This window comes from Apodemus sylvaticus, chromosome 2 (assembly GCF_947179515.1).
Source record: "Apodemus sylvaticus chromosome 2, mApoSyl1.1, whole genome shotgun sequence".
NCBI classification, from domain to species: domain Eukaryota; kingdom Metazoa; phylum Chordata; class Mammalia; order Rodentia; family Muridae; genus Apodemus; species Apodemus sylvaticus.
The window spans coordinates 181,174,909-181,195,482 of record NC_067473.1 but is presented as its reverse complement, the minus strand read 5'-3'; the positions used below and the strand labels follow the sequence as shown (position 1 = coordinate 181,195,482).

The 20,574-nt window shown below is 42.4% G+C and overlaps 1 protein-coding gene across 7 annotated transcripts in view; it reads left to right on the top strand.

The window, feature by feature from the left end:
* The window catches only part of C2cd5 (C2 calcium dependent domain containing 5), an 85,161-nt gene that overhangs the window by 49,668 nt on the left and 14,919 nt on the right, over nt 1-20,574 (top strand). For all 7 annotated transcript variants that reach the window (XM_052175232.1, XM_052175233.1, XM_052175231.1 and 4 more), the window contains 11 exons: nt 229-343; nt 3,263-3,358; nt 6,950-7,141; nt 9,586-9,772; nt 12,176-12,340; nt 15,456-15,596; nt 18,785-18,848; nt 19,124-19,185; nt 19,371-19,469; nt 19,925-20,014; nt 20,487-20,574. In XM_052175232.1, coding sequence (XP_052031192.1) covers nt 229-343; nt 3,263-3,358; nt 6,950-7,141; nt 9,586-9,772; nt 12,176-12,340; nt 15,456-15,596; nt 18,785-18,848; nt 19,124-19,185; nt 19,371-19,469; nt 19,925-20,014; nt 20,487-20,574 — 1,299 coding nt within the window. The remainder of the gene's footprint in view (nt 1-228; nt 344-3,262; nt 3,359-6,949; nt 7,142-9,585; nt 9,773-12,175; nt 12,341-15,455; nt 15,597-18,784; nt 18,849-19,123; nt 19,186-19,370; nt 19,470-19,924; nt 20,015-20,486) is intronic.

The following is a 20,574-nucleotide window of genomic DNA, read 5'->3' as shown; positions in this document are numbered from 1 at the left end:
AAAATCTGTGCGCTTCCCTTGCCGTGGCAAAGCTGGCAGAGCAGAGTGATCTGTCCTAGCAGTAGTTTTAGTACTCAGTCTTGACTGTCATCTGAAATCAGCACTCTTGTACAACAGGAGGGGTAAGTGTGGGGCAGCACTTTGGCTCCCAGTCAGCGTACTGCAGACATTTCCTGCTAATGTGTAACTGCTGTCGAGTAGTCAACTGACTTAAACTTTATTTTTCAGATGAACCAGAAACTCGAGATGCATGGTGGGCAGAAATCAGACAAGAGATAAAGTCCCATGCTAAAGCCTTAGGCTGCCATGCTGTAGTGGGCTACAGCGAGTCAACTAGCATCTGGTAAATGGCAACTTGGATCTCTTGACTTGACATTGTGGTTTGATTTATTGTGTACAGAGCTGGGAGAAGGACAATACAGATCGAAGAAGACAGGCACAGTGGGAAGCTGAGACAGGCTGAGCGAATCAGAGCAAGTTCAAGATGCCTTCTGTCCACTTGATTGCTGTAAACTTGAGGGCCTCAGTTTATCTGTTAAATGATAATGTGTACAAATTGTGTTACTGGCTTTGAGGAGTCCTGTGACTGTATAATAACCAGCATGCCCAGTTATTATCCTTGGCTTGTAGTAATTCAGTTATTGCCTCTGGGGACTCCTTCCTGTGGGACATTTGGAGGGCCTGCTTGATGCTTTGTAAATGAATTGCCAAGTATCTCTCATGCTTGTCCTCAGCCCTCCTTAATCCCTCAACCCTCCTTAATCCCTCACTTGGGAGGCAGAGTGGTCTCTGAACTCAGGACCAGGCTAGTCAACATAGTGAATTCCTGGCCAGCCAAGAGCTACAAAGACTCTGTATTAAAAAGAAAAAAGGAAGGAAGCATGCACGTACACATGCACACACCCACGCATGCACGCACGCACGCAGCACGCACAGCCACAAAGCCACTGTACTTACTACATGTATAAGTTGGGATGGAACTACTTTTACTGACAAAATATTCCTCCTAACGGCTAAGTTAGGGCGAGCTGTGTTCTTTGCAAGGGTTTCCCATCCCCAGTCACCCTGCATGGCCCCTTGTCTGCTGCCTTCCTGTAGCCTCTGGGATCAGGCCTGCTTGTTATTAAGCCTTCTACTGCCACACAACTCTTGAGTATGTTGAAAATCTCTTAAAGAATTTGAAACTGTGAAGTTTTACTTTTAAATTAGATATAACCTAATATTTTTCCTACCAACATAGTTAGCTCATTTATACCAGTTTTGACCCTATTATTTTAGGCACATATATTTTTCTCTTTTTTAAAATTATGATTTATTTATTTTATGTGCTTTGATGGCTTGCATGCTTCTATGTCTGTGTGAGGTTGGATCTCCTGGAACTGGAGTTATAAACAGTTGTGGGTTACCATGTGGTTGCTGGTATTTGAACTCAGGTCTTTTGGAAGAACACTCAGTGCTCTTAACTGCTGAGCCATCTCTCTAGTCCCATATATTTTTCTATGGTTTTTGTTATTTTATCTTCCTGGAACCCTGACTCTATTCCCTTCTAGAAAGCTGATGATTGCTGTCTAATGCAGAGGCCATTAGACCCTATGCTATCTTACCTCTCTACTCTGTATTGCATAGTGCTCACAGAGAAAGGTCATTAACACACAGTAAATACGAGTATTACTGTGCTGGGCTGTTTATTGTTTTGTGCATTTTATTGTTCCAGACCATGTGTTATACATATGAACCATTCTAGTACCATAGAATAAACAGATTTTTTGTTTTGCTTTAGATTTATTTTTTGTAATTTATGTATAGGCATGTTTTAGCAGCATGCATGCATGTATAACACATGTGTGCCTGTTGAACAGCCTGGAACTGGGATTATGGATGGTTGTGGGCCACCATGAGGGTCCCGGGAATCAAACCTGGGTCCTCTGCAAGAGTGAAAAGTGCCCTCAGCTACTTAACTAGCTCTCTGGCCCCATTGTCACCTTTCCCCTCTTGTTAAGCATCACCTTACTAACAACTGCCCTGCCTGGCCTCTGGTAAGTAGTCCTGCCTTGTGAGTGGGTTTAGTGCATGCTTTTATGACTGAAGGCTTTGATGTTTAAGACATGATTCTTGCCATGAAATTTATATTGTGTTGGACAACTCTTGACGTCTATAGTAAGTTTTATTGTTGAGATATTCTAGGATGCGTCAGGATCCCAGAGGACCAGAAGTCCGCAGTAGGATAGGCGTGTTAGCGGGATTGGAGTGTGAGCGAACTGTCATCAGAAGTGTAGTGATGGGCTGATGCTTGAGTTACGACATGGAGCATAGACAGAGGGATGACAGCAGTGCAGAGCAGAGGCTTGTGTGGAAGGGGGAGAGCATGTGCACGTGTGGAGAGTGCCGGAGGGACAGCCTGGCGACTAAAGCTGTGTCACTGGCACAAGGCCTCTAACTGAGTCCATCGGATTTACTTTAGTCTGGATTCTCGTGCCACAAGCTACTGCTCTCAGGACGTTTGCATTTAAAGCTTCACTCATTTTTTCCTGTTCCAACCAGGCCTTCCTAGTGCTCTTGACGGAATTTTTTGAAGCACTGCTGCACTGACCCCTGGTTGTTCCTCAGGTGCCCACAGCCCATCTGCCTTGAACCTGCTGCCCTGTGCTCAGATGTCCCCGGGCTGGTGTCCCGCACCCTGGCTCTGTCCATTCATGTTGTGCTCCCTCCTCTGTTCCTCTGCACGGTCTCAGTTGCCGTGGGTGAGGCTCAGCCGTGTCCCCCCTCTCTTTCTCTCTCTCTCTCTCCCCCCCCCTCTCTCTCTCTCACACACACACACACACACACACACATGAGAGAGACATTTTAAGCTTTGTTTAGTATACTTTGGGTACTATTTTAGATATGTTTGTAATTCTAATTCAGATTATGTTGTAGTACTATAGATTAGTTACATAGTTGGGCTTTTAGAATAATTCTAATAAAGCATTATAGATATTTAGAGTTATAGTTTGGTAGCTTGTTACTAGATTTATAGTTGAAACATTTAGCATTTCAGGAAGCTGTAACTGTTAATTTGCCTCCTTCAGCTCTTAATGTGCAGCAGCTCTTGTCCCTGCATTTGATGCCCACTTAGCTTGTGTCTCCTGTCTAGGTTCGTGTTTGCATATGCACGAACATGTAGGACAGTCTGACTTGGACTCTTGATATTTAGTGTTTTCCAAAGGTTTATGGTTGGGAATGCTAACCTATTTTTCTTGTTGTTGTTGTTTTGTTTTTCTAGTGAAGAAGTCTGTATTTTATCCGCGTCTGGCACGGCAGCTGTGCTGAACCCTCGGTTTCTACAGGAAGGCACCGTGGAGGGCTGTTTGGAACAAAGGTTGTCATGGCTTGCTATTCTAAACTGAGGAGGGAGAGACTGGCATTTTAAGATCTCAGAGTCAGGTAGTTTTCTGTAGGATTGGTGAGAGTGGGCTGCTGTCCCACCCGTCCCAGGCACATGACTCTTCCTGTGAGCTGACTGTTGTGCGGGATTCTGTCCTACACAGCATGAAGTCCATGCATGGCTAACAGCAGGAGGATTTCAAGTATGCCTTTCCCTTTTGTAAATGTCATAAATTGTCATAAAACACATCTACTTTCTTTTACTCTTAGATTACAACCTCATGTCTCTAACCAATACAGTTTGCTCCTTTATACCAGCTTTGACCCTTTATCTTAGGTACACATATTTTTCTTTTCTTTTTTTAAATTATGATTTGTTTTTATTTAATGTACATTGGTGTTATTTTTGTTTATTTGTTTTTTTGTTAATTTGCCTCCTTTGGGTCCTTATCTGCAGCAGCTCCTGCCTCTGCATTTGATGCCCACTTAGCTTGTGTCTCTGCCCTAGGTTTAGGGGTAGTGTTTGAATATTATCTAATATATAGGGCAGTCTGGGTTCTTTTTGTCTCATTCCCACAACAGAATTTATTCTTATAAATTCCTCTTTCACAAAATAATCAAAGCACTTACTGTATTGTGTTAAACTGCTTAAACGTTTCTTTAAAAATGACTTTAATGCATGTGAAATGGAAAATGAAAGTATTAGGTAAAAATCAGCCTACTTTAACTTCATTATTGGCTTCTTTAACCTTTTAAATTGTTAGCTTTTATAAATATAAAATATTTTCTATAAACAGATGAAGCTATTCAACGTATATGTAAATGAGTATATTTAAGATATTAGAATTATTAACTAGCATCTACTATGATAAAAATAACCAAATTATATAAATTAAGGAAATATAAAAATTCTCTATATTCCAATTAAGTATAATTTTGCAAGAGAATAGAATGTAGAATGGTGTTCTACTGTTGGTGAAGAGGACCTTGTTGTTTTATTCTTTTGAGAATATTCAAGTTGATATTGGGCATTCCTTATTCTAGAGCCTTCAGAATAGGGGCATTGGTGAGGAATAGGACTCTATTGAGTTCTTTACCCAGTGCATAGTGTAGCTGTAGGCTGAGGATGGACTAGAACCTATGCTTGCTGGACAGGCTGTAGTCAGCTACACCTGAGGGATGCCCCAGTCTGACTACATTGTTGTATAAGGTAGAAGATTACTGGTAGTTGAATTTAAGAATCTGTTTATGTTGGACAAGTGCTTTGCCACTGACCTACATCTCCAGTTCCTTAGAAACCTAATTTAGTAACTTTTTCAAAGCTGCCTGGGTATTTGTCTTGTGGATTAGATGGCTACAGTAATTTTCAATGTAATACTGTAAAGCATCTATGTGTGTGTGTTTGTGTGTGTGTTAGGTTGTTATTGCACACATGCCACAACGTGTGGATGGTAGTTAGAGGACAGCTTTTAGGAGTTATTTCTTTCCTTCCACCATGTGGGTTCCAGGGATCAAAGCAGGTGATCACACTTGGTGGCAACCGCCTTTACCTGCTGACTGCTTGGTCAGATCCCCCTCACTCCCGTGGAATCTTTAGTGCTTACTAGAAATAATTTGGCAAATATAGGAGAATAGAAAGAAAAATGATTCCCTTAATCTCAGTATTCAGAGAAACTTCTTTGTGGCCTTCTTGTATTTCACATGCTTTGATAAATTGTCTGCTTTGGTTTTTACACCTCACGGTGTTCTGTAGACATTCAAGTCTGTGCAGAGCGCTTAGTTAAAAATGGTTCCACCCTCATGAGTTCAGATGAGTGGGAATTAAACAGGAGGTGGGTGTGGAGTGGCTCAGAAGCTGCTGTGGTCCTCCAGGCTGCTGCAGGCTGAGGGGACTTGCATCTGCATCTGTCAGGTAGACATTATATCTGCAAAGTGGGGAGATGTAGTTGTACTTTTCTTACTCTTCAAAAACAAAAAACAACAAATAAACCCATAAGACAGTCATTGCTAAATCGTCACTCCAGATTTTTTTGACGAGGCTGTGATTGGTTAGATACCTAGTGTGGATTCACGACGTTGAAGCAGCCTAATGGCTGGCAGGGCTGGGTTGTTGGTGCTCACTCTTGGCTTATTTGTAATATGCATGGCATAGAAGTTGCTCTCTTGGCCCCTCAGGAACGTTGTTTCTAGAAATAAGGGATTTCAGTGTATGCCTTCTTCTAGCTTACTGATTTTTTCTTTTTAATCTTTTGTTACAGCTTTCTTCCAGTTCCTTATTTTTCAGTCTTTGGTGATATCACACATGTATGTAGTGTGTGCTGGTCACTTGGCCCTCCATCACTGTCTCTTTACCCTCTCGCTCCCAATGTTCTCTAACAGGTCCCTCTTCTGCTTTATGGCTTTTTGGGGGGACAAAATCCTGAATTTAATTAGGGTTGCATCTGTGAACATGGGTGGAAGTTACCTGCGAGAATTATTCCCCCTCCCTCAGTAGCCATTAGCTGTCCAAGTGTCTGTATCCTCTGGAGGCCTGGGTCCTGAGCTCTTCCCTCGGGCATAGTGGGATATTAGTGGTCCTTAGTTGTGTTCTCAACATTCTTACCAGCCCTCATTGTGCAGTGTTCCTGCATTGTGCAGTGTTCCTTGACCAGAGTAGGAGTGGTACAGATGTTCCTTTAGGGCTTGAACTCAGTGTCCAGCCGCTTACTCTTCGCACTTTGACCACACGTGAGACTCTGCATTAACCATAACCCACAGCAGAGAGGAACTTCTCTCACTAAGGCTAAGAGCAGCATTAGTCTATGGGTAGATATAAATGGAAGTGTTTAGAAGCCAACTTGACACTATGTCTATTTAGCAAGCAGCAGCTGTAGTTTCCTAACAGGGCCTATGACCGTCCCAGGCAAGGACCAAGCTTACGACACTAGGTGTGAAGTCTTGCTACAGAGTGGGCCTACAGTCTAGTCAGAAAACAGATGGCCACTGACGGTAGTCATACCACTATTTTACCATGCCCATGTTTTGCCTGACAGGTTGCTATTGCAGCCCTCCTGGTCTATTGCTGGATAACAGTTTCCTTTAGAAGCCTATATATCTTTTAGCACTGTGTAAGCTGGTTGGCAGTGGGGAGGTTTGCCACCTAATGTCATCTTACCATTTGGTTCCTGTGGACAACCAAGAGTTGTTTGTTTCTTTGTTTCTGTGTGTATGTGTTTGTATTTATTAACCATTAGGAAAATGTTACCTTTGCTGTCTCTCCATCTGCTTTTATGATATTCCCCCCACCCCCCCTATTTTTGTGTCAGAAATCAGATCTGTCAATATTATGGCAAATAACATAACATTAGAGGAGTGGTAATGACTCTGATTTCATGGTTGCTAGTAACTTAACAGTCATGGTGCACACTGCTCTGGTGTAAGTTGTATTGTTTATACACAGATACACTGTATGTAATATATGTTTAAATGACTTAAGTATTTGAGAAATGCCCTATGACTTTTGTTTGCTATTTTTCTTTTTTTGAGGCTGACTATGTATTGGACTCTGAGTAAGGTGCCTTATTGCTTTTAAAATATATTTACGTAGGATTGAAGAGAATGTCCCTGCGGGCTGCGGCTTCTGCCATATCCCATACGATGAACTGAACATGCCGTTCCCTGCTCACCTCACCTCCTGCTGTAACTGCAGGAAACAAAAAGTACCTGATGTTCTCTTTACAACTGTAGATCTACCCACAGATGCACTGGTCGTTGGAAAAGGTTGTCTTATTCAGGCAAGGTATGTTTGTGACAACTGAATTTGGTGTCCTTGAAAAACCATGAGGTATAGTGACATAAACGTGAATGATATACATTGTTTCTTACATATTTGATCCTGAACCAACTGGGCAACTCTATTTGAATCTTGTGTTTATCCCATCTACAGCTGACAGTAAAATGCTCTCTATAACACTCAAGTGTGTATGCAGAGTTGTTTTAACATTTCAGTTTTGCTGTATATGTGTTTATTATATGTACAAGTTGGTTTGTTTACTAATTTGGAGTATGGCTAAATAGCACCTGGTTTAGAGACCTCTAAAATATTCTGAAACACGGTGGGGTTTTTGTTTTTGTTTTCTTTTAAAGATCAGTGCTTCCTTCTTGCAAACCTTAGCTGTTTATCATTGGAGTAGGACATCCTGGAGTGTGACATGCAGTAAATATCTTTTAAGTGTCAAGTTCACCAACAACAGCCAGGTTTCCTGGTCCCTTGGATGTTTCTGTCTTGAAACTTCAGCAGTAGTAGCTTGGTCCTTTTCTCCTGAGACTCCTTTGATTTCACTGTCACATAGAGTCTGTTTTTGGTTTTGTTTCTGTTTTTTTCAAAACAAAGTTTCTCTGTATAGCCCTGGCTGTCCTGGATCTTGTTCACAGAAGATAGCCTTGTGTAGACTAGGCTGGCCTTGAACTCACAGATCCTCTTGCCTCTGCTCCAGAGTGCTGGGATTAAAGGCAACGGCCACCACCTTCCAGCTCACTTGTTTGGTTTTAACCTGCATTGGTATTCTGCCTGCATGTATGTTTGTATGAGAGTCAGATCTGCTGGGATTGACATTACAGACAGCCTGCCTTGGAGGGAATTGAACTTGGTTCCTTTGGAAGAGCACCCAAGAGCAGTGCTCTTAGCTGATGAGCCATCTCTCCAGCACCCTGAGTCTTATCTTGATATAGTTAATGCCTTCAGTTTGTTGACTCTTCGTAATGGGAGCCATGGGTTTGGACCCTCTTTCACTCATAGGTATATGTGTTATGCTTATGCCTGTGAGTCTCATATTTCTTTTTTTTTTTTTTAAGATTTGTTTATTTGTTATATGTAAGTACACTGTAGCTGTCTTCAGACACCAGAAGAGGGTGTCACCAGAAAGGGTGTCAGATTTATGGATGGTTTTAAGCCACCATGTGGTTGCCAGGATTTGAACTCATGACCTTTGGAAGAGCAGATAGTGCTCTTACCCGCTGAGCCATCTCTCCAGCCCGAGTCTCATATTTCTAAATCTAGTGTAAAAATCTGTGTCTGAGCTTCAGAGCTGCAGACCTCTCTGCTTCATACCTACTGCGATGAGCAGTAAGTCTCACATTGTCCCAGTTGTGCCAACAGTCCCCCACTCCTGATCATGTCTCATAAGTCAGTAGCACCGCTCCCTCCCCTGTTCATGTCCTAGGTGGGAATCGTTGATGTTGTCCTCTTTTACACATCAGATTAATTCTAGTTATATTGAGTTTTGTTCTGGAATATATTTTACTCTATTTAGTGGTTTTTTTTTTTTTTTTTCTGTCTTCTGCTTCCACTTGGGATTGCCTCCCGCTCTCGTGAAGTCTATATCCTTGAGTATTTTTTTGATGATATGCTGGTGATGTGTATTTGTTTTTGTTTGTCTGGCAATGTATTTATTTTTATGTTGGAAACATTTTCTCTGCTTGTGTTTCTTGTGAGCACAGTAAAAACATCCTTTACCACTGCCTTTCTGGCTGTGTTACTGTTGTATGCGTGCTGTGTTGATCTATGCTCTCTTGGAAACCTTTCACTTGCATAACAGGTACTCAAGTAATTGTGAGCTTAAGCTAACATTTCTCTCTGCTGTTCATCCATCCTTTGGTTATGTGTATGGTGTTTTGCCTGTGTGTGTGTATGTATGTATGTGTGTATATGTGTGTGTGTATGTGTGTGTGTATGTATGTATGTATGTATGTATGTACAGCGCGTTTATACTGGTGCCTGCAGAGAACAAAAGAGGGCATCAGATCCCTTAGAACTGGAGTTAGAGATGATCATGAGCTGCCGTGTGGGTGTTCTGACTTGAACTCTGGTTTCTGTAAAAACAGCCAGTGCACTTAACTGCAGAGCCATCTCCAGCCCTGGAACCTAAGATTTTTAATTGTGTAGTGATTCTGACATTTCTAGAGATTCTGGGGTTTTTAATTTCTACTTATTTGAACTTCCAGTAAAGATCCATGTAGGGGCAGAAATGGCAAAACAACAGGTTACAGTGTAACAAATCTGTTTGAGACTAGTGTGCTTCTAAGCATGCTTTTAGGGAGTCTGTTCTCAGTGGTGGTGGAGATCAGACCCAAGACCTCAAACGTGCTAATGAGAGCTCTTCTAGTAAACCAGATCTCCATCTGGACATTTCTTAGGATGGTACCAAGAGTGCAGTGCACTTACAGAATTATTCTCCTTTGTAGATTATGTCGATTGAAAAAGAAAGCACAGGCAGAAGCCAACGCCACAGCTATCAGTAACCTCTTGCCATTTATGGAATATGAAGTACACACTCAACTGATGAACAAACTCAAACTCAAAGGAATGAATGCTTTGTTTGGACTAAGAATTCAGATCACAGTGGGCGAGAACATGCTGATGGGCTTAGCGGTGAGTGGAGAGGCTTTTGTCAACTCAGGCTGGAGACTGTTGTGTGGCATTCCGAGGGTTATGAAAGAGGTAGGATAACCAGATGTGGTAGTGCATCCTCATCACCCTGCACTAGGATCTGAGGCAGTGATCAGGGGATCAAGGCCTGCCTGGGCTACAAAAGAATAAGTAAACTAAAGGAGAAGACTTAGCTAAGGAAACAGACTCAAGCTGTTAATGGTTGGAGAAGTTTCAGGAAGTAAGTCTGGCAGTTTGCTTTTACATAGTCTTAAGAGATCAGTCTATCATTCCTAGTTTGTTGAGTTGAAACCACTGGTCTGGGCTCTATTATATATTGGGCTATTGACAGTTACAGGATTTTCATTTGTTTGTTAGCAGATTTCAAGTTGTATTTCTTATGTCATCTTCAGGACATATGGAGATACTTAATTTATAAAATCTATGGACATTCTAGTCTTTTTCTCTCTATAAATCTATAGTTAAAATACAAATTTGTTTTCAGTTTCATTTCCTCTTTTTATTGGACCAAATATGTAAATTTTATTTAATTGTTTAGGTTTTTGAGGCAAGGTTCTTCCTAATGAGTGCATGCCTTGATGTCATGATCCTCCTGCCTCAGCCTGCTGCGTACTGGATTTGCAGGTATACACCACCATGCTCTTCATTTTTCCATATAGGAGGTAATGATGTGACTGTGGTGAGCTGATTAGTTTATGGCATTGATGGATCCTCAGGCCTGCTCCATGATTTTTCATATTCCCCTAGTGATACCATTTCCAGCCGCCTGCCATTATCTGGGTCACTGCACTGTGTGTGCCAAAATCTCAGGATCTGAAGGCTAGCTTTTGTGACAGCTGACAGGAGAATCCCTTGCTAGATGTCACTTAAGAGGAGAAGACAGTGCCGTCATGGGGTAATTCCAGAGAGTCAGGCTCATATATGCTGACAGTGGTTTCAAATCCAGGCCCATCTGGTTCTGCAGTTCAAGGCTAGTGTGTCATCAGCCAGTGTGTTAGCAGAGTGTTAGGTGATGCTGAGGTTGGTCAGGGCTTCTCAGTAGTTGACACGAGGAGCTACATTATGGCTCTGCTAATGAAGTTCTGGAAGAGTGCTGCGAGGGCCAGTTTCAGCCACTCTGCATGTCATTTTAGACAGTCATTTTAGACTTGACAGTTGATGGATTTCACATAACTGTACCAGCAAACATCCAAGATGGAAGGCGCCACCTCCCCTAGATTCCCTTAGCTCCACTTGAATGCTCCTTTTTTCTCTCTTATTATTGTTTCACATTCATTTGTGGATGTGCGCGCACCATGGTGCACATACTGTGGTGTTCATATTGGGACCAAAGAACCGTCTGTGGAAGTCACTTCTCTCCTTTCACAATGTAGGTCCCATGGATGGCACTCAGGTCATCAAGCTTTGCAGAGGGTGCCTTTACTTGCCATTTTGCCAGCCATGTTTTTGCCCTTTTTGAGCTAGAGTTTCATATAGCCCAGGCTGGTCTTGAACTTGTTATGTAATTAATGTTAGTCTTGAATTTCTGATCTCTTGGCTCTACCTCTTAAGAGCTGGGATTGCAGGCATGTGCTGCCACACCACTTTTATGCTTAGGTTTCTTAACATTTTGTTCTGCTTGTGGTAGCTTAAACACACACACACACACACACACATACACACACACACACTTTGTCTTGTTTTATCTTTCCCATGATTTTCTAATACTGATAATGTATACTGACTGATATAGAATGAGAAATTGTTACTGTGTTAAATAGTAAAATAAGTGTGTCAAGTAAATCATCTGTGTTGGTGGCCATGGAATAAGGTGGGTGAAGGAGACATACAGAGGGGACCGCCTCTCTCATGGTTCCTTACCACACCCTTCCATACTTGATTGCAGCTGTTCTCAGCGGTAGCCCTTCAGAAGGCAGGCTGCCTACTCATTGGTGGCAAAGCTTTTGCTGAGGGATTCCTGATTTCAAGTTATTTGTATGTATTTATTTTAGGTATATTGAGACATGGTGTCATACTGTAGCCCAGACAGGCCTGGGACTCCCGCCGCAGCTCAGGCTTGCCTAGGTCATATTCTCCTGGACAGATTGCTCAGCATTCAACCTTCTTCTTTTTTTCTTTTTCTTGTATAAGTATGAGATAAAGCTTTAAAAAGCATAGCTGGTCATGCAATTATGTAGTCAGAGAGCCCCCTTCAGAGCTGCCACCATCTACTGAGGAATCTTCCCAGAGGACATCAACCCTGTTAGCAGAGAGGTTTTGTATTTTCTTGCGGACATGGTCTAGCCAGGTGTCTTTTGAACAGAGCAAAATGCACATTCCTAGACAGAGAACAAGGCCATTGTCATTTGGTATCCTGTCTGATGATATCCCTGTTATTTTCACAAGTCGGCCACAGGGGTCTACTTAGCAGCCTTACCAACGCCTGGTGGAATCCAGATTGCTGGGAAGACCCCTAATGATGGCTCCTATGAACAGCACATCTCCCACATGCAGAAGAAAATAAATGACACAATTGCAAAAAACAAGGAGCTGTATGAGATCAACCCCCCGGTGAGTGACCGAGGCCAGCGCAGTGAGCGAGCCCACTGGCCCTGGCTGGAGGGAGGGTTCTTGGAGGGCGTCTTCCTTTGGACTTGGTGTTCTTCACTTCCTTACTGTTGTGGTAAACCACTGACCCACAAGTCCCGCTTAAAGTGATCACAACTCACCTAATAGGAATACACGCTACACGCCTAAATTGGGCAGCTCCACCACTACACTGCTCTGTTCCCATCTATGAGATCCCATAGAACTTGCTGTTTCTCCAAGCCACGTGCTTCTCTCCATTTTCCTTCTACCTCCTCCTCCATTGTCCTCACTCCTCCTCCCACTCCTTCTCCCTTGTCCTCCCTCCTCCTCCATTGATCCTCGCTCCTCCCCTCTCCCTTCTCCCCCCCCAAAACCTTCCAGCTCCACTGTCCCTCCTCCTGCCCAATCACCAGCTCGAGCCTTTATTTGAAAAGTTAAGGTGGGGAGAAGGTTCACAAGGCAACTCCTCATCTGCAGCCCCTCTGAGGAGTGGAATTAGCATCAAAACACACGCCCAGGGCTAGCCACTACACCTTACTGTCCTTGCTTAAATGTCTTCTTCGATAAGGACAGGTCTCCTTCCAGGTTTTAACTTCTCACATGTGCATGTGCCTGTGTGTGTCTGTGTGTGTGCCTGTGTCTCTGTGTATGTCTATGTGTGTCTTGTGTATGCATGTTCACATGCTTGACTTTTGTGGGATATTATACACCCACCAATTATTTTCTCTTGCCCATTTTAACCTGTAGAGTAAAGCTCTGTTACAGCCATGTGTCTTGTTCTAGAAAGATCTCCCAAGTAACAGCCTCTCCATACATACTTGTTAAATGGCTGTGTAAGTAAGTTAAAATGTTCTTGGAATACTGACTTATATCTATAATCTCAGTTGTTGGGAAGCTGAGGCAGAAGGATTGTGGGTTTAAGGCCGTGCGGGATTGGCTGGATGCAGAACAGAGAGTGATGATGCAGAAGTCTGACTATATCATAACACAAAGACGGCATGTAGATGAACATCACAACATGTGGCAGGCCATGTGGCTGGAGGGCACGTGAAGGAAGGCACTCCTGTGGGAGATGAGGATTGGGAGCATGTGAAAAGACCTTACTGATCATGTCCATGCCTTGTGTCTTGTCATCATTTCTTAAATAGTGTACTATAAGAACTGTTACACAACTTCACCTCATGTAGTCTCGAGGGAAGCTGACCCTGTCGCTCAGTGCAGAGCAGTGCTTGGCCCAGAGTTGATCTCTGATGTTACAGAGTAAACAAAGCTCACACACAAGCAAACCTTGTATAAGTTGTGTGCAGATTATGTCATTTGGGGACGCCAACTTGGGCATCCACCTATGTTAATATCCATGGGATCCTGGGAGCAGTGCCCTGTGGACACTGAGGGATGACGGTAAGATGCCCTTGAAAGCCAGTATGTAATAAGAATACATTTACCTTCCTTTTCCCAGCAAACCGGCTTGCTTTTTCTTCCATACAACTCAGGTTATTGAGGAAGAAGAAAATCTGCTGTGATTTTAAAAATTTTGGCATGTATGGATTTTATTTCAGTATGCCTTTCCTTACTTCAGACATTAAAAATATTACTATCTTTTATCTTAGAGATAATTTGACAAAGTGCCAAGGTTGATTGCTAGGCCACTGGCACATAACAGTTTTAGGTTTTTAATTTTGTACAACAGTCAATCTATACTCACCTTTCAATATATAAATATTAACTATAGATTTTATTTTATTTTAATTATGTATTTATGGGGAAGCAGCAGTATGTGTATGTGGACGTGTGTGCTGGCAGAGGCATGTGTATGTGGACGTGTGTGCTGGCAGAGGCATGTGTATGTGGACGTGTGTGCTGGCCCTATATGGTCTCTTCACTTAGTCCCTAACTCACAGCTGCCTCTGTTTCTCATTTTTTGTTAAGTGTACTGAACACCCTCTTGGATGTGTGCAGGGAAGGTTTTATATATATATAAATTACACACACACACACACACACACACACACACTGTGGATTGGCCGTACTCCACAGGTGGCTTTGAACTCTACAGATGTCTTTTTTTCTTAGGCACATGCTAGCAGTGAGCATTTAACACCATTTTGGAAAACCTCTAGTATAACCTTTGTAAAGGAGGTTTCTAGAACAGCAGCACGTTCTGCTTGTTGTGCTTACACATCATAGCCTAGGTTGACTGTTTAAAACACACACACATCTGTGCAGGATAACACCATACACTGCTTGTAGAAGATCAGTTTTGTTGCTGTTGAGATTGTTTAGCATGATGAATTAATTGTACAGCCTGTACACTCATTGTATATGTATGTATTGTCTTGCCATATACACACACATGTCTTTTTTTTTTAATTCGATATATTTTTTTATTTACATTTCAAATGATTTCCCCTTTCCTGGCTCCCCACTCCCGGAAAGTCCCTTAGGCCCTCTTCCCTCCCCCTGTTCCCCCATCCACCCCTTCCCACTTCCCTGTTCTGGTTTTGCCCGATACTGCTGCACTGAGCCTTTCCAGAACCAGGGGCCACTCCTCCATTTTTCTTGGACATCATACTAAGTGCGGTAACCCAGTCTCAAAAGACCAGTAGTGGTATGCACTCACTGATAAGCGGATATTAGCCTAGAAACTTGGAATACCCAAGACACACACATTTCTTACTCTTCACATTTAACTGTCATAGAGCCTTGAAGGGTTGCTACTGGTGAAGAAAGGATGTGAAAGAGTAGTGCCCTCTTCTGGAGAATCTTTGCATCTTTATAGCCAGTTGTACTTCCTAGTGTGTCCTAGGCACACATGTGGGTAGTATGCAGAAGTGCATGTGCTTGTGGGGAGCTTCCAACCTCATTTTAGATCTCTGTGTGTGCACTACATGTCACCTGACCTTGTCAATACCTGGGCAGTTAACCTGCTATTGTAGATAAAAGAAAACATCTCTTGTCTATGACCTGAGAAATGAAACTTTAGAGTTCAGTGAATATATCTTGTGGATTTTTTTTTCCTCACCAGGAAGCTGTGTGTTAATATAAAGCTTTCAAAGCAAACTGAAGAATTCAGTGTCTGTAATTTCATTTCTTTCAGGAGGTATCTGAAGAGATGATAGGATCACCCATCCCAGAACCCAGACAGCGCTCAAGACTTTTAAGATCGCAATCGGAAAGTTCTGATGAAGTTACAGAGTTAGATCTTTCACATGGGAAAAAAGATGCTTTTGTTTTAGAGGTAAAACTGCATTGAAATAATGTCCTAAAAGTCTGAGAAGATAAATATTTTATAATTGGATTCTAAACTGATGTGACAACTTGTACTGTGTTAGAGCTACCAGGGAAATTGTAGAAATTTCATATATTTGACCATAGCAACACTTGGTAACTGGTGCTGTAATGTAAATAGCTCTAACGCCACTTGGGTTAAAATAATAGTTAAAATGCAAGTTGAGCAACTGTCATTGTGATGGTTTGAATAGGTTTGGCCTCTGTAGACTCTTGTGTTTGAATGCTTGGCCCCTAGGGAGTAGCACTACTAGGAGGGATGGCCTTGTTGGGGGAAGTGTTGTCACTGTGAGGTGGGCTTCTCCCAGTAGGGAAGAGAATCTCTTCATGACTGCGTTTGGATCAAAATGTAGAACTCTCGTCTCTTCCAGCACCATGACTCCATGCTTCCCTCTATGATGATAGTGGACTGACCCTCTGATGCTGTAAGCCAGCCCCAATTACATGCTGTCTTTATAAAAGTTGCCTTGGTCATGCTGTCTCATAATCACAGTGAAGCCCTAACTATGACGATCATTAAAAATCTAAAATCTGAATTGCCCAGAATTTCCAAACTTGGGGGCTGGAGCTAGCTCATTTGGTAAAGTGCTTACCTAAGATTCATGAAGCTTTGTACAGGACCCCCCAGACTATGGAAACTGGGCAAGCCTTTGTTTAAGCCTTTGTTCCTGGTGCTCCAGAGGAAGATTCCTGCACTGGATAGTGAGTTCAAGGCCAGCTTGAAAAGAAATTATAAATTTTAGTTTCTAGAGTTAGGGGGTACAGATTTTCAGCTTCCAACATCTGTGTAGACATCAGAGTCTGGAGTGCTGGGATCTGAAGGCACTGAGACCCTTTAGATGCCGGAACTCCAGAGAAAAGACACTCAGCCTGCAATAGTTTACCATTTGGAGTTATTTTTGTGAGCCTGAATGACTTTAAATCAGAAAATGTACTGATTTTATTCTATCTGTCCATCTATCTACCTACCTACCTACCTACCTACTTGTCTATTTGTCTAGATTTACCTATCTATTTGTCTTTTCAAGACAGAATTTCTCTGTGTAGCTGTCTAGAACTCACTTTGTAGACTAAGCTGGTCTCCAACACACAGAGATCTTGAACAGTGTAGTTCAAGCAGGGATTATAGCTGTGTGACACAATGTCTGGGTTAATGTACTGTTTTTAACACAGTATAATTGTCTTCTTATGACTGTATTTGATAAATATTGCTATATGCACTTTGTAATGCTCTCCCTGCATACTGAGTTCACTGTGCCTTGTTGCATGCATGGGTTCCTGATGACGGTCTGGCATGGTGCTCAGCAGGTCACTGCTCTCAGAACAGTGTCCCTCACCCTTCTCTGAGAGTTGCTCAGGAGGGGGGGTGGCTACTGGCAGATTGTGAGAGGAACATTGTTGAGGAATCTGGTGCTTTGAACGAACCCAGTGACTGCGAGCTGGTAGTGGAATTGTGTTGGAATGTGATTCGAGAGTAAGAGTCTGAGATATGGTCAGCCCATCAGACACGCAGTTGAGTGAGACGAGAGGGCTTTTTGGTTTTATATCTGGTTTTTAAAAAAAGATTTATTTATATGTTTTTGTGCATGTGTGTATGTGTGTTCATGAGTTTATGCAGGTTGTCCCTGAGGTCAGAGAGACCCAAATCCCCACTGCTGGAATTATAGGTATTTGTTATGAGCTACCCAGAATGGGTACTGGGAACCCAAAGCTGGATCATCTGCAAGAACATATGTGCTCTTAAATGTCCATCTGGCTCCTGCGATGAGTTTTCATATGCAGAAAACCCAAACTGTGGTCTGCTTTTTATTGCTTTACAGTTTAGGATGGGGAGAAGGGCGGTCAGTGGAGAAGCAGTTACTACTGCCAGCTACAACATCAGTGCTTCCTGGGGCTTGTAAGAAATGGGGTGGTTAGGACTCTACTTCAGATCTAGGAAAAGGCAGTGTCAGGTTGGGGCACTAAAAGTGTCTTAACAAGCTCTGCAGGTGACTGATCATCCCCTGCAGCTTGACCCAGAGGATAACTGATAAACTGGGTGATGGGATCCTGGCTGGGCAGAGTCACAAAAGAAAAAGTACTTCTCTTGTGGGCAGAAGATGGAGGCAGGGGACAGACTCAGTGAGAGAGGAGATGATGGGGAGCGCCTGCTTGCCTGTATAGTATTGGGGAGTCATGGCTTGAGGTGTGGCCGTGACTGGGCTGCGAAGGCGAAGTGCAGGTGCACATGGCTGTGGGCTGTTTATGTAAGAACACTGGCTTTGCTTAGGCTTGTTTATATTATATGTAGAATATTTTTATAAACATTTTTGAAAAGTCTGCATAAAAGTAATGTCAGTATACGTTAACGTATAAAAGGTTTTACTTAGAATTTGAAGTTGTTACTATAGGAAAATTTGCTGATGCTAGAATTTTTGTTTTACACTTTTATTTGTTTATATGCATGTGTATGTATGTATGAGCATATGTGTGCTGGTGTCTGCAGAAGCAAGAAGAGGGTATCCCAGTTACTCTTCTGTTGTTGTGAAGAGACACCATGACCAAGGCGACTTCTAGAGGAGAAGAGTTTATTGAGACTTCTACTGGCAGAGGGGTAGAGTCCATGTCCATCGTGACAGGGAGCCGACAGCAGGAGGTAGACGTGCTGATGGAGTAGTAGTGAGAGCTTTCGTCCTCATCTGTAAGTAGGGCACAGAGAGAAAGAGCTAGCTTTTGAATCCTCAAAGCCTACCCCAAATGACACACCTCCTTCAACAAGGTTGTACCTCCAAATTCTTTCCAAACAGTTCTTCCACCTGGAGATTGGGTGTTCGGATTCATGGTCCTATGAGGGCCCTTCTTACTCCGGCCATCACACAGTGCACTGGATCCCCTCAGGCTGCGGTTTCAGAGTGTTGTGAGCGTCTCAGCTTGGGGGCTGGGAACCAAACTCTCATCCTCAGTAGAGCAGCAGAACACTCTTAACTGAGACAATGTTCCAGCCCCCATGTTAAATGCATTAGCAGGGGAAATGGCTCTGCATTTTCTTAGTTCTTAAATCTTGAGCTTTTCAGAGAATAAAAATAATTCTTAAGGAATCAGGACAACCTCCATATTTGGATCAATGGTTACACAGTAGTCTTATCTTTCTGTTTCTAGATAGATGACACTGATGCCATGGAAGACGTGCATTCCCTCCTGACTGATGTCCCGCCTCCTTCAGGTATGCAGAAAGCTGGCTTTGAGATAAAGCAGGTGTGCATCGGTGTTCCGGTTCCTATTGTGAGGGGACTAGCTTTCTTTTAGTTAGTTAGTTAGTTAATTAGTTATTCATTTATGTTTTAGAAATGGGGTCTCATGTATCTCAGGTTGTATTGAACTCAGTATGTAGTCAAAAGTAATGAAAATTTTATATTTAAACTTTATAGTTGAGAAATATTATTTCTAAAAACCAAAATCAGTAAACTATCATATTTTAATTATAATTTGTTTTGGCAGGTTTTTATAGTTGTAATACAGAAATTATGCCTGGCATAAATAATTGGACATCAGAAATACAGGTAAACTTTTATCAGATTGAAGAGAACATTATGCTTTACTTAAATACTAATTCTTTTTTTACCCCAATAGCAATTACAAACACTATTCTTTTTAATTTCAGTAGTTATTCATTATTTGCCAGTTCTATCAATTATTAGACTTGTAGGAAGAAAATAAGATGTGTTATTCTTTCTCTTGTACCTAGATGTTCACGTCAGTAAGAGTGGTCAGACTAAGTAGCCTCAACTTGACCAACCAAGCCCTCAATAAGAACTTCAATGGCCTGTGTGAGAACCTGCTCAAGGTAGGAGCCTGCCACTCAGAATCCAAGTTAACCGGAGCAGTCTTCTTGTCCCTAGTCCCTCATATGGCTGTGAGTGTGCTGCTTCTGTGAGTCTGTCAGTCTCCCCTGTGCCACCCTGAGGCACTAGCTTGTGCTTGCTCTTCTAAGAGACAGCATTAGCAAAGAAGCTGTTTAGTAGCTTAACTTTCATAAAAATCTAGTACATCTGTAGAATGTTTTTAGGAACTTAAGTTGTTGACAAACTTTAAGCTTGTATTGGTGTGTGTGTGTGTTTTGCTCAGAGTGGTGGGTTGTGTAAAGTTGTATTAGCTAATTATGGTGGTATGCAGTGACTTGTCGTCCAAGGTTGTCCCACCTCACTTCATGTCCTCTGTGTTTACATGATCATGATCTATAAACATGAATACGTTAGCATGCAGTGAAGAGTGAAGTCACCAGTCCTCTCCTTTCTGCAGAGCCTGTATTTCAAACTTCGGTCCATGACCCCCTGCTGTCTCTGCCATGTGAACTTTACAGTGTCTCTGCCTGAGGATGAGTTAATCCAGGTAATGAAGGTGCCATTGATTATAAAAGAGGCTGTTAGCCCTTTGGGATCTGTTTTAGCTTAATGTTACCATAATCAGTAACTTCACCGAGTTTGAACTCCGATTTTCTGAAGGTATATATCAGCTTGCATCAGGCCGTGTATTTCCTTTGTCTTCTTGCTGGTTGTCTGCAGGGGAACCTCAGGTGTGCTCCCACTGAGCACACAGCACATAGAGTGGGGTGCATTGCTTAGGACTACGAGCCCCGTTTGGAGACCTGGCCTTTTAGAGGAGGCGCATTCAGAAAAGTCTAGGTTTGAGGTACATGTTGCATGTCTGAGTTTACATAGAATTCTGGTTGAGAAGAATCTTAATCCGGAAGGGAGAGCTAGTCAGTTGATACAGGTTGTCCCATGGTGCTGAAAGAAAATTGTAAGAAATTGAATTTTATCAGTGATTATTTTGCCAATCATAATTGTTTCTATAATTATAGGTTACAGTCACTGCAGTTGCAATAACTTTTGATAAACATCAGGCCTTACAGACCACAAAACCCCACATCGAAAAGTCACTACAAAGAG